Genomic DNA, 14,995 nt, shown 5'->3' on the forward strand with positions numbered 1-14,995 from the left:
TTATTTTATTCATGAAAGTTTGCAGATTTGTGTTCTCAGAAGTTTGATAAATGCTGCTAACTATATGCAATAAACTTTATTTTTTCATTGAAAAGTTTATTTTTTCTTACCGGTTTTTCATTTATTTAATATATTTTTTAAACATTATTTATACAATATATGACTTTACATTATACATTTTTAAATTTAAGTAGACAAGTGCGGATTGGTGAAGTGTTCAATACATGTTTTTGTTGAGAAATGTTGTGTATCTTAAGTAATTATTTGTGTTACATTTTATCTTGCAAATAGAGGTTTAAAAACAAGCACATATCGGCCAATATAAATCAGCAGCATTCATCGGCCATCGACTGACCCTGATTTCTAAAGATCGGCATGGGCCAGAGAAAAACCCATATCGGTCGACCTCTACTTTAATTCTAGGACTCTGAATACCTTGATCACGGGAGTGGTACTGCACGCACCACCGAAGACACAACAGCAGTAAAAGGAAAACAAAACGCCAACCATGACCCATGTCCTATGAACCCTAACGGCTGTCTGGAGGGGAACCGGTTATACATTGTGACTTGATGTGAAACGATTTCCAGTTCCAGAAACTGCAGCTGCTGTATTGCACCAGTAAAACACATCATGTAGCTCTCTCTTATATCTGCTTTTTAAAAATCAAAAAAGGCTACAGCACAACAAGGAGCACAGAACAGGAACAGTGACGGAAAACAGAAGAGGTCTTAAAATGTTTTAGAAGTAGCAGCGAGCGTGAAAGTGAAGAGGAATGCTGGAATATTCCACAGGGCTTCAGGAATGCAGAGAAACCAGGAGGCCTTGTGGCGAATCGCTCCGTCGTCCAATCACAACACAGAGCTGCAGCTAACAAGTGCCTTCCTGTTTTGTGTGTTCAAATTATGAATATTATAAATTTTTCCAGTGAGCCATAAATCTGCTCTGAGGGGGGAAGGAAGCAAAATCATCACCCGAGAGCTTCTCTGATAATAAAGATACGAAAAAAAGATTCAGTCTAGAAAACTCAAACATTTTGTAGGTGAGAGTCTTAAATTAAAAAAGGAGTTAAAAAAAAGTATTTTCTTCCACATCAAACACGTGTGTTTAGACACTTGGACACTAACGAGGCATCTAATGTGTGTCACTATCCACATAGCATCCACTTAAAGGGGGGGAACTATGCAGGTTTATTAGCTTAAAGAGTAACTCTCGCCAAAATGCAACCTAGGGTCTTTTTGTGAATGTACCCGAGTCAAACTTTCATTTAAAAGCATATTTAGGACGGACCGTATTCTCGTTTTTCAGTCAAAAGGCCTTTTGAATGGGAGTGGTAGGGGCACTTTTATGCTAGCCTCAAAATAGTTATTTTTAAAACACTAAGAAGGCTCGACACAACATGAGACTTTGCTCCAAGTATCACCAGGGGCTCTACACCTTAACTACACCGGTGCACACGTGATATTCTAAATCTGTGGCTACTTGTTTTGATATCGGCTCGTTTTGACTGACAGCCGGAAACAACGGGAGCCACGGTGAGTTGTTCAAAACCTTTTTTTAGTAAACTCTGGGTACACAAACAATGTTGTCAACGCTTTGGTTAAGGTGTAGAGCCCCTGGTGATACTTGGAGCAAAGTCTCATGTTGTGTCGAGCCTTCTTAGTGTTTTAAAAATAGCTATTTTGGGGCTATAAAAGTGCCCCTAGCACTCCCATTCAAAAGGCCATTTGACCAAAAAACGAGAATACGGTAAATCTTAAAAGTGGCGCTTCTGTCCTAAATATGCTTTTAAACGAAAGTTTGACTCGGGTACATTCACAAAAAGACCCTAGGTTGCATTTTGGCGAGAGTTACGCTTCAATGTACCTTAACTGAACAGCTTCGGAGTCATTGGAATGGTTATATGACTTTTTTTCGGGTTGAATGCTGGTCGTCTCGCTTCCCCCTAGCGCCTGTGAGCGGAAAAACCACCCTCGCAACTTTGGGCCGGCGAGTATGGCGTGATATCAGGGCTCACGAGGTAACAAATTGCTTCATGTCACTGCACACATACGCCCATTCAGGAACCGGCTAACAAGGTAGCGATGATGTTTTTCACACTATCGTCATGGCTGAGCCGGCAAAAAAAGAAGCAGAAAGCTAGGAAAGCATCGTCGGAGGAACAGAGAAAGAGGAAACGGCAGACTGACCGAGAGAGGGGTCAGACACCAGTAAACATAGGAGTTGCCAAATATCTATTCTGAAGCTGTAGGGGGAGCTCTATAGAGAAACCTGCCAGCAAAAAGAGAGAAAACAGCGAAGAGATGGCCTAAAGCGCCTCTTCAAACAAGTAAAAACACATTCATTCCACAAGTTGAAATACTGGGATTCCCTCAACTGTAAATCTGATGAGCAAAACAAGTCCCAAACCACAGCAGCAGCGGTGGAAATAACAGGAAATATTAAACTACACGATGTTATATCTCTATGCAGACACCTAGCTTTAGAAGAGGGGTGTTGAAACATTAAGAGGAGCCAAACAAATCACGTCATGAAGAGAATCCGAGATAACGAGTCAAAACTCGCTTTGGCCTCCGGACGAACATTCCTCCAGGTGAGATGTTGTCTTCATCACGTTTGTATGTGTTTTAAGCCCCCAACGTCTCCTTCCAGACAGCGCTGCCTGGAAGGCACTAAGATTAGGCAGAGGTTAAGGTTAGGGTTAGGGTTAAGTGCCTTGAAGTTGACTGTTGCAGCGCTGCCCGGATGAAGACGTTGGGGGCTTAAAACACCGTCGAGCCTTCATCACTGGGACGGACGGTTCAAATACTGAACACACTCATATCCTCAACGTACAGTACAGGCCAAAAGTTTGGACACACCTTCTCATTCAATGCGTTTCCTTTTTATTTTCATGACTATTAACATTGTAGATTCTCACTGAAGGCATCAAAACTATGAATGAACACATATGGAATTATGTACTTAACAACAAAGTGTGAAATAACTGAAAACATGTCTTATATTTTAGATTCTTCAAAGTAGCCACCCTTTGCTTTTTTATTAATAAAAAGGGAAAAACTTCCACTAATTAACCCTGACAAGGCACACCTGTGAAGGTAAAACCATTTCAGGTGACTACCTCATGAAGCTCATTGAGAGAACACCAAGGGTTTGCAGAGTTATCAAAAAAGCAAAGGGTGGCTACTTTGAAGAATCTAAAATATAAGACATGTTTTCAGTTATTTCACACTTTTTTGTTAAGTACATAATTCCATATGTGTTCATTCATAGTTTTGATGCCTTCAGTGAGAATCTACAATGTAAATAGTCATGAAAATAAAAAGGAAACACATAATGAGAAGGTGTGTCCAAACTTTTGGCCTGTACTGTATATATACAGTAAAATACGTTCAGTGTTGAAATGCTCGGTCAAAAGATGGATTAGTCTATCAACATAGAATTTTTTGTGTTTTTTTTTTTTTTTTTTTTTACAGAGCTGAGTAGAGAGATGACAGGATATTAAAGGAGAGAGAATACACTAAATTATATATCATCTTCAAGTTAAACTACTATTCAAAATAGTCGTTGGTAGCAGCTCTGGGTCACTGAAACTGATCTACATAAACACATCATCTCCAGTGATGATGACGACACACTATTTGATCAGCGCCGTTTGGATCCAGCCGGGTCCTAAACACATTGAACACAACGAGACCCTATCTGACCAAATCAGAGTAGTTTGGGTTTATAAAATAGAAATATATCAATATCTACTATTACATTCTCTGCATTTGGCCAAAAATACAAAATACACACCCAGAAATTTGAGATACATCATTGGATATTGGGTGTGCAGAAGAACTGTATTCTTATCTTTAAGTGTGCCTTTTAAAGCACATATAAGATGTAACTTGATCACTTTATCTCCAGACAGACTGCAAAGTGATCCTGACCAGTTCATTTTAAAGTGCTCATATTCTGCTCATTTTCAGGTTCCTAAATTGTATTTAGGGGTTATATCAGAATAGATTTACATGGTTTAATTTTCAAAAAACACCATATTTTTGTTGTACTGCACATTGCTGCAGCTCCTCTTTTCCCCCTGTGTGTTGAGCTCTCTGTTTTAGCTACAGAGTGAGACATCTCACTTCCGTTCCATCTTTGTTGGGAGTCGCACATGGTCAGTACCTAGGTAAGGACTACTAGCCAGTCAGAAGCAGAGTATGAGGCCGTGCCCTGACAGTAGCTAGGTAAGGACTACTAGCCAGTCAGAAGCAGAGTATGAGGGCGTGCCATGCTAGCAGCTAGGTAAGGACTACTAGCCAGTCAGAAGCAGAGTATGAGGCCGTGCCCTGACAGTACCTAGGTAAGGACTACTAGCCAGTCAGAAGCAGAGCATGAGGGTGTGCCCTGACAGTACCTAGGTAAGGACTACTAGCCAGTCAGGAGCAGAGTGTGAGGGTGTACCATGCTAGCAGCTAGGCGAGCATTATAACGTGTGTTACAAAGTGACCACGTTGGTCTCTGAAGTAAAGGCTGGACTACAATAGAGCTGTTTGGAGCAGTTGGTGAACAGTGTTTTCTGTTGGAGATGGTAAGTCCCTTTGGGGGGGACTTTGGTCTTTTTTACTTTGTCAACCTATAACATACACAAAAAAAGATATATAACACAATAAAGGAAAAGAGAAAAAGCCAAAAAGCATAATATGAGCACTTTAACACAAAATCTGCCCTATGAGCTGTGACCTCTGACCTGTAAGAGCCGTGAATACTGAGAGCTGCGAGTGTGTTTACAGTGCAGGTGGTTGTACCTGTTCTGCGTCCAGGTGGCTCTCTGGCGGGTGGTGGGGGTCTGCTGCCCTGCTGGGAGGAGGAGGAGGAGGGAGAGGGAGAGGGAGGAGGGGGAGGAGCTTGGCTTCGTACTTGGCTGCCTCCTCCCGAGGTGTGTTTTTTGTGCAGGGAGTTGTGCCTCTGTGGCAGCTCCGGAGCCCCGGCCCCGTCTACGCTGGACGCCCCGTTGGAGACGTTGCCCGATGCGTGAGACCTGTAGGGGGGAGGAGGAGGGGGAGGAGCCGAGGAGCCACCCGTTTGCGGCCTGCTGGAAGACGGAGGCGGCTTCACGGAGCTGGGAGGGGTCGGGCCTCTGCTGGGCATCGGTGGGAGGGGCTTCTCTCTAGCGCTGGGCGATAGGGAGAAAATCAGATGTCACGATATTCTTCACCAAATACGACATCGATACTGCGACGATATTCTAGGGTTGACAATTGGTGCTTTAACTAAATATCTTCACACTTAGATTTTAGATAAATAATCATCAGTAATGTGGACATAATGACTAAGTGGGGAAAAAGCAAATAGAGCTACAACAGTCTGGCAAGTTCAGAAAAGTTCATCATTTTACTGTAATGCAGCCTTTAAAACCAGGAAAAGACACTTACGTCATATCTAGAGATGGTCCGATATCGGTATCGGCTCCGATACTGCCTAAAACGCTGGTATCGGGAAGTACTGGAGTTTATGCACCGATCCGATACCACGTAATAAAGCCCTAAAGAAAATCTACCTTAAAAGTAGTTTATTTATGTTCTTTTTCCGTTATAACTGACTGTCAAACTGGAGAATAAAATTAAGTTCTGTGGCATTCATTGTTTGTGTTTGTTCATGTTTCACAAAGAGTTTAACCTGAGCCAGACCGACAACCGAGATAGAAATCATATCACATCCATACAGGGATAGTAGTATACAGCTGTTATACATCATATCACATCCATACAGGGATAGTAGTATACAGCTGTTATACATCATATCACATCTATACAGAGATAGTAGTATACAGCTGTTATACATCATATCACATCTATACAGAGATAGTAGTATACAGCTGTTATACATCATATCACATCCATACAGAGATAGTAGTATACAGCTGTTATACATCATATCACATCCATACAGGGATAGTAGTATACAGCTGTTATACATCATATCACATCCATACAGAGATAGTAGTATACAGCTGTTATACATCATATCACATCCATACAGAGATAGTAGTATACAGCTGTTATACATCATATCACATCCATACAGGGATAGTAGTATACAGCTGTTAAAACATAATAAAATATATGACACACTGGTATCGGATCGGTACTTGGTATTGGCCGATACGCAAGTTCAGGTATCGTAATCGGTATCGTGAAGCAAAAAATGGTATCGGACCATCTCTAGTCATATCACGATATTAAGATATCCAAAATCTAAGACAATATCTAGTCTCCTATCACCATATATCGATATATTGCCCAGCCTTACTTCTCTCTGCTGTGGGATGAGGAAGGTGGAGCGTGGGCCTTCTGAGTCGGGGTAGGAGGAGCGTTGCTACGGCCTCCTCGGTTGAAGGGGGCGGGGGGGCGGAGGTGCTGTGCTTCATCCCGCTGCCTGCCGAGGAGCCGCCGCCGCCGCTGCTGGAGGAGGAGGAGCGGGAGATGTCGGGCAGCGATGGGCGGTGGGAGCGCTGGTGCTCCGGCGGAGAGGGCTTGTTGGCCGGGGAGGGGGACGGGGAGCGGCCTGGGGGCGAGGGGCCGCGGGCCGGGACCCTGGGGGCCGCAGGGCCGATCTGCCCACCGTACCGCCCGATGGACCATCTGGGGGAAACACAAAGACCAGGGACGGTGTTCAGGAAGTCACAAAAACACTTTTAAAGCGCCCATATGATGCTCATTTTCAGGTTCATAACTGTATTTTAAGGTTGTACCAGAATAGGTTTACATGGTTTAATTTTCAAGAAGGAGAAGAAGGGAATCGCTGCTGAAAGCTTCAAAACGTGTGGACTTTCTGTACACTTTACAGAACAAGGTATTTATTCACATGTTTTTATATGTTGAATTCAACACTAAGTTTGAAATATTTTGCTGTTTAATCCCAGTTCACAAATGTGTTTGTTTATTGTTATTTTAGGGGTTGTTGTGTCTAGTATTTGGCTGGAATTTAACTTTTGCCTCCAAAAGATTAATGGACTGCAGTTTTATAATGAAGGATGTTAGAAAAGGGCATTAAAACAGGTTTTATCTTATATAAAAAGGTGTGTAAATGTGGAAGCACAACCCCAATAGTGGAGCTAAAATCACCAAATACTTTTAAATACTCTTTTTGTTCATGATATTTTCCTCAGTCTCATGCAAAAAGCCTGTTGTGGTGTTATTATTTACCATTAAAATATATTTACTGACTGGCTTCCACAGTGAGCAGTGCATTGTTGTAAATGTGGGGGCATCAGATGCACCCTCACACTTCTACTGGAGTCTTTGTTAAAGCGCCCATATTCTCCTCATTTTCAGGTTCATAACTATATTTTAAGGTTGTACCAGAATAGGTTTACATGGTTTAATTTTCAAAAAACACCATATTTTTGTTGTACTGCACAGCTCTCTCTCACTGCTGCAGATCCTCTTTTCACCTGGTTTCTGTTTTAGCTACAGAGTGAGACCTCTTTTCTTCTTCTGTACTATCTTTGATTGCACTCGCACATGCTCAGTAGCTCAGATGTAGAGGATGTCAGCTAGCTAACTCTAGAGACAGTAAAAGAAAGCCTGTTTATCCAACTTTGGTCAGTTACAAGGCAGGATTAGCTGGGAGACTTCTTCTAAACGAGGGAGCACATGTAAGCAGTTCTTTTGTAGATTATGGTGAACTTGTGTGTGTTGTAGCAGTGCTTTGCTATTGAGAACGACGTAGCATGCTAGCGTTAGCATGCAAACGCTAACGCTACGAGCTAACGGTTGTGGTTAGCCAGCTCATTTCGGACTGTGACGTCACAGTCCGAACCGATTTTGAACAGCTCACGAGGAGACTGAAGGCAGGACACATTCAGAAACCGTATCTCATTCAGAACACCATGGATGGATTTTTTTCAAAGTTTGTATGTTTGTGGAAGCACCAGAGACACAAAAGAACACCTCAAATCCCAGAAAAATTGATTTTTTCATAATATGGGCACTTTAACACGTCAGACAACAAGGCCATATGGTTCAGGGGGGGAAATAAACATTAATATGCAGATTATTTTGGAAATATTTCTCAGATAAGGGGAAAATAACGTTCATGTCCAAATCGTCTCTGCTGATTCATACTTTGTGGACTTCTTTGGCTAATGGCCTTTAAAATATTCCACACGTTGTTGATTTTCTATAACCACAAAATGGTCGTGGGAGGAACAGAATGCCGAGAGTAGAAATAAAAGTAAAAGCTCAGTGGAAATAAAGAGAAAAGAGTTTTCTTCTCCTTTTCTCCGTTTGACCCGTTTGTTTGCGTTGACCAGTTGCTGAATAAACTACTGAAAGATTATCAATTATTTTATGACTGATGCACCATCTGGGGGAAACAAAGATCAGGGATGGTGTTCAGGACGTCACAAAAACACTTTCAACACGTCAGACAACAAGGCAATATGGTTCAGGGGGCAAATAAACATTAATATGCAGATTATTTTCTTGATTAATCAATTAATCCTATAAAATGTCAGAGAAAGGTGAGAGGAACAATCTCAATTTCCTAAAGACAAAGGCGACTAGGGTTGGGCGGTATCCAAATGTTGATACCGTCAAACCTCCTCCCTATTTTACCGCGGTATACGGTATTACCGTGACTAATTAAAAATGATGACGCAAGGCTCAGACGGCATCACCAAACTGTTGGCTTGTGCACCGTTCAGAAACTGAACACCAAACACTAATACTGGAACAATAATAACATAACAACAACTTACAAAAACACTAATTTCTCCTCCACACTGTCACGTGATGACAACCACACATAATTACATACATTATATTTAATATCTAATCCTTGTCTCCTATATAAGTGCATTTTTTTTTTTTTTTTTTTATGACGGTATTGAAACGGATACCGTTGCTATTTTTAAGACCCCGCGGTATAACGTATTACCGCCCAACCCTAAAGGCGACGTCTTTAAATTGCTTGTTTTGTCCGACCAAAGGCCCGAACCCAAAAGAGTTCACGCAGGACAAAGAAAAACTGCAAATCTCTGCAAACATATGAGTAGCTGGAACAGGAGAATTTGGGGCATTTTCACTTAAAAAAAAAAAAAAAAAAAAAAAACATAAAAAAGGACTAAATCTATTATCAAAGTAGTCGCAGATTAATTTTCTGTCGATCGACTAAAACGATTAATCGACTGATGGAGGGTTGAGCTAAAAACGATTAAAGTATATTACATTTTCTATCACAATATCAATAGATATTTTGATATAGTACTTTAATATATTAAAGTGGCAACTGGCTCGATGCAAACCGTACAGCAAAACGTCCGACCTTACAGCTCTGTCTACAGTTAATATTTGATATTCTAAAAATAATCAAGTTCCAACTTTTCATCCATAATTCACTGATCTCTTGTTCCTCGCTGCTTCAGCTCCGACCACGGGTAGGTCTGCTCCGTCAGAGATAAGAAAGCAAGTAACGTTTATTTGTATAGCACCTTTCACAGATAAAAATCACAAAGTGCTTCACAATGAAATGTAATACAACAAATTAAAATACAAGAAAATTTAAATACAAATAGAAAACATAACAACCAACCATAAAAAAAGCCCTCGACTAACTAAAGGCCTGCTTGAATAGCGGAGTCCTCAGTTGCTTTTTAAAAGATTCAACAGAGTTCAGACAACGTAGAGAGGGAGGCAAGACATTCCCCAGCCTAGGAGCCACTGATTGGTAGGATCAATCCCCTCTAGTTTTAAAATGAGTGCGGGGAACCACTAACAGCTCCTGCCCTAATGACCTCAGACTAAGGGGAGTGTGAAGCTGAATCAAGTCAGAGATGTAGGGAGGAACTTGACCGTACAGGGCTCTAAAAGTAAAGACCAGGATTTTAAACTGAATTCTATACTGGACTGGTAACCAGTGAAGTGAAGCTAAAACAGGCGTGATGTGTGCTCTTTTGTTAATGTGAGTTAAAGGCCTTGCGGCAGAGTTCTGAACAGCCCGTAGACGGTAAAGCGCCTTCTTACTCAAACAGGTAAAAGAGACTGCTGCAGTAATGTAAACGTGAAGAAACGAAAGCAGGAATGATTATCTCTAACTCACTCTTAGTCACAAGTGTTCTTAATTTGGAAATATTTCTCAGATAAGGGGAAAATACCCGTGTCCATGTCCAAATCTTCTCCGCTGATTCATACTTTGTGGACCTCTTTGGCTAATGGCCTTGAAAATATTCTGCACAAGTTGTTGATTTTCTATAACCACAAAATGGTCGTGGGAGGAACAGAATGCCGAGAGTAGAAATAAAAGTAAAAGCTCAGTGGAAATAAAGAGAAAAAAAGAGTTTTCTTCTCCTTTTCTCCGTTTGACCCGTTTGTTTGCGTTGACCAGTTGCTGAATAAACTACTGAAAGATTATCAATTATTTTATGACTGATAGATTTTTCATTACACTCACAAGATAATTAGTTATTGTGTAGTACAGTAACCAACCCCAGCACACAACACAGTTTCTCTCTTAACATGTCTTTCACTATTAGAGCTAAAAAGCAAACTGTATAACAATATATTATGTATACTTCAATAGTACCTCTTGCAAAGATATGATTTGCATGAACTAAGAAAGACTGATTGTTTTATAAATATACATGTTGTCCAGAGGTGAACTGGGACTTCAGCTCCCCTCTCTGATGATAAGGACACTTATCACACAGAAAACATGCTAATTTGTAGCAGACACTTTCAGATATAAATAATCACATTACAAATAAAGCAAAGTTACCTCCAACTGGGCGTAATTTTGGCACACCTCCTTGGAAAAGGCCTCCCATTCCCATTGGAGCTCCGCCTCCAAAACCACCTCCTCCGCTTCCTCCACCTCCGCTTCCTCCACCTCCTGCTTCTGGTGAAAAGTTGACATCCACGTCAATATTAACAAATACAAAAGCAAGACTAGACACATATTTTAATGTTCAAATGTTTGGACATAATAGTAGATATGGCTCCATGTAATAGAGAATCTTAACTCAATGTCCAATAACTAGCTTTTTTCTGGGCTTCTCACAGTCTTTGTCAGCAGCAGATGGAGTGTGCTCAGTTGAATTTGTTTTTTCAGTTGTTTGAAGACCTCAAAATGTGGTTGAAAGCTACAGAAGAAGCTACTATAGTTAGTAAACCTTGAGATTTATTTACAAGTTCAAGAATGAACTTTTAAACTCGCATTGTAGAACTGTTCCGTGTATGTTCCCCATATTTCATAAAACACAAAAAACACATATTTCTCTGTGTGTACATTTTATAATAGAAGCTCACTGTTACTGAGTGTGTGTGTGTGTGTGTGTCTTACTCTCTATAATCGGACTGCTCCGGTCGTTGATCGCGGTGACCTTCTTTAGTTTGGCCCCTTTGTGGATGTCCGAGAGCAGTGCTCCTCGCCCTTTATTCCCAGATGAACTCAGTTTGGGAGGAGTCGTGTTCGCCTGCGGAGGAAGTTCACAAGTATGCAATCACACCTCCAGTTCCTCTCGGCTGAACCGTAGCTACACGCTTGGTTTGTTTGGGTTCACACGGCACACTTTGAACCATAGCGTGTAAACACAAGCCAACATGACTCAGTAGCTTGGTTACTTGTCATCCTGCCAGGTTAGATATTTCGACTGCAGACCCTGAAACTCTATATTTTGCTGTAATTGACCTTCTCTGATGTTCATGTCAGGTAAGAACACAAACAGGAAAAACATGAGCTTCAGCCCAGACTATAGCTTTCTTAAGTTTCTCCAAGAATAAGTAACTGCACAACAGATCTCTAAGAGGAAATGTTTTTCTTTTCCTCCAGGCTAAACAACTCAAACTACTGTCCCCTTATTGCCTTGTTAGTGTGTTTATACAGTGTGTTAGACCAATCCAGCCAAAACTAATTTACTATCATTATTATAATTAAATCATCTTCCTCAAGACTGAGTGAAAGAACAGGAAGCTGCTCGTCTGTAGGATGAATTAAAGAAGTATGAAAGGAAACACTAAGCATTGATGCAACAAATGGGAATTCAAAGTTGTAAGTGACATTAATGCAGGATTTAGATCAAGCTCTTTTTTTTTGTCATATGCACACCAATTCCAGTGAAGTAGTCCACACAGCATTCTGGGATGGGAGAGTAACGTGCTCTGGTTTATTGGCATTTCTTTTAACCGATCCCAATCGTCTTGGCCAGACTGAGCCACGGCGCCTCTGCGAAACAGCCTCGGGGAAAGGAACTTGTTTTGGTGGAACATGTGTACGTTCAAAAGTAGTTTTAGTCGTGCAACAGACAACTCAGATTGGACAGATAGTCTAGCTAGCTGTCTGGATTTACCCTGCAGAGATCTGAGGAGCAGTTAACCATAGTCCTCACAAATCAGCCAGAGGTTAAAGCAGAAGGTAACAGACATCCGGCAGAATTTACGGTGACAAAAGAGCAATCCCGGAAGTGGAAGATCGTGGATATTGACTATTGGTGATGAAACTCTTACCATCTCAGGCTCCCTCCAACAATGCTCATAAAATAAATATAAAAAGTGGGGCGCCCTGATAGCTCAGTTGGTAGAGCGGGCCCCCCTATATAGAGGTTTACTCCTCAACGCAGCCCGGGTTCAACTCTGACCTGCGGGCCTTTGCTGCAGGTCATTCCCCCCTCGCTCTCCCCTTTTAAAGTCTTCAGCTGTCCTGCCAACAATAAGGGCCATGAAACCACATTCACATTCTTCACGATTTTCTGACATTTTATAATCCAAACAACTAATCCACTAACTGAGAAAATAATCAACAGATTAATCGACAATGAAAATAATTGCTAGTTGCAGCGCCGTGTAGAGCTGAAGATCTTCAGCCTTTTCTATCATTTTACACGGGCTCGGGCTTGCGCAGTAAATGCGGTCAGGTGATGCGTTTCGATTTGCGCTAAAATGGATACTGAGGAGGTGAAACGGAGGCTGGCCTCTGGAGGACTTTTTATTTCTTTGTTCCAACTTCCAAGTGGCCTACAGCCTACGTTAGTCATGAATAAATTATATAATCTTTTTTTTTTTTTTATAAATGACTCATTCTTGACAAAAGGCTAAAGAGCGGTGTGTGCGTGCGCCCATTTGAATAATGTCGGGCTGTAAACGGGTTCAGGGCTTTTAAAAAGCCGTCAATCTAAATGTACTTGTCAGGCTCGAGCCAAATTCTGTCGGGCTCGAGCCAAATTCTAACTTTGAAGGCCCGATTACAGCTCTAGTGATACGTATATCTACAGTACAGTGTCTTGGAGATAAATTCTGCTACACTGAACAATATATTGGGCCAGTTTCTGTGGCTGATTGGCGCTGAACCTTTGCAGTGTGGTGCGATGTGCTGCGTGCGTTCAGACGGGTAACTGACCTGATGGAAGGTGGGGGGAGGCGGGGGTCCTGGTGGAGGAGGGGGAGGGGGAGGAATAGGCATCCTGTCCCTCTGTTGGCACCGCTCGGTGAGTGGGTGGGGGGAAAAGGACCGGTGACTTCACCGTCTCAGCTGAGACGACACACGCCAACTCCTGCAAAACGGAGAAAAAAAAATTAACAAATACTGAAACGTCTTTAACTGCACAGGCTCTCGGTTAGGCAGCTCTGCTTTGGAAGTCAGGTGTAAATCATGTTGGATGAATCATGTAAGGTGCACGCTGCTGTGGCCAGCGAAACATGAATACAGGTTTGGTTTTTTGACACGGTGAACTTGAAACAATCCCCTTTTGGCATCGATAGCTCCATAACTGACTCTGTGGTTGTGTCTCCAATCTTTTATGCAGTAGCCTGCTGGGGAGCTGGGAGCACAGAGAGGGACAGGAGAAGACTAAACAGACTGGTGAAGAGGGCTAGCTCTGTTCTGGTCTGCCCTCTGACACCGTAGAGGAGGTGGGGGGAGAGGAGGATGTTAGCCAGGCTGGCATCCATCATGGGCAACACCTCTCACCCCCCCCTACATGACACTGGGAGTTCCCTGAGCAGCTCCTTCAGCAGCAGACTGCTGCACCCTCAGTGCTACAAGGAGCGCTACCGCAGGCAGTCAGACTCTTTAATATAACATCATAATGTAGCACTGCTAGCTGTTTCTGCAATATGAGCAATCACTGGACAATATTCTGCACTATGCATATTTATTCATTTATCACTCTTAGTTACCGCCAACTGTGCAATAGGTCATCTCTATTCATCCGCACCTTACTCATGTGTATCTGTGTATATACTGTCGGTCTATAAGAGTGTTTGTGTAAATGTCTGTTTTTTTATTATAATAATAACAGATTCTATTTCTTATACTTTATGTATATTTTTTTCTCCTCTGTCCTTAATGTGTATTTGTGTTATTCTGATGGGTGTACATGGTTTTTCTTTTGAGCTGCTGTAGCACAGGAATTTCCCCAGTGTGGGGTTAATAAAGTCTATCTTATCTTATCTTATAAGATGTAAAACCTTTTAGCTCTTTTAATTATGCCCTCTTTCTTCTGCAATGGTGCAATGGAACCTGACTGGAGGATTACTAGTTACTATAAAACGTGCATACATTTGAATTTTGTTTTGCAGATCTTCTGAAGATTTGGTTAAAATTTGGATGGATACCTCACATTGTCCAACTGACCTGTGCTGAACAAAAGTCAACACAGGTGTGAGCGAGGACACAAACACAGGAAGGAGGAGACACAAATTGTCCACTTCCAGAAAACCAATATCACGAGGACAAACAAGCACAACAGTGTACTTCATAACATACATTACGCTGCGCTTTGCTAAAGTAAAGTTCAGTATTGTCTCGTGTCACCAGTGGATAAATGCCTTTAAATTGAACAAGTCAAATGTTTTTTTGGGGGGGGATTTGATAAAGCTCGGTCTGTTGTAGTGAACGACTTCATTACTGCTTACAGTAACAAGGACATACTGTAAGCCGCTGTATTATAGCGGCAGAGTGAAAGTGCTTTGTTGTGTAGAGCACAATAATAAAGTTCTTTCTATGGCTAGAA

The 14,995-nt window shown here is 41.7% G+C and overlaps 1 protein-coding gene across 1 annotated transcript in view; it reads right to left on the reverse strand.

Moving 5' to 3' along the window:
• wipf2a (WAS/WASL interacting protein family, member 2a) overlaps positions 1–14,995 on the reverse strand; it is a 33,505-nt gene that overhangs the window by 8,266 nt on the left and 10,244 nt on the right. Inside the window, 6 exon segments of the mRNA XM_028568763.1 lie at positions 4,794–5,161; positions 6,298–6,554; positions 6,556–6,629; positions 10,765–10,884; positions 11,329–11,461; positions 13,381–13,534. Of these exon segments, the coding sequence (XP_028424564.1) occupies positions 4,794–5,161; positions 6,298–6,554; positions 6,556–6,629; positions 10,765–10,884; positions 11,329–11,461; positions 13,381–13,443 (1,015 nt within the window). The 5' untranslated portion in view covers positions 13,444–13,534.

This window comes from Perca flavescens, chromosome 2 (assembly GCF_004354835.1).
Source record: "Perca flavescens isolate YP-PL-M2 chromosome 2, PFLA_1.0, whole genome shotgun sequence".
NCBI lineage: Eukaryota > Metazoa > Chordata > Actinopteri > Perciformes > Percidae > Perca > Perca flavescens.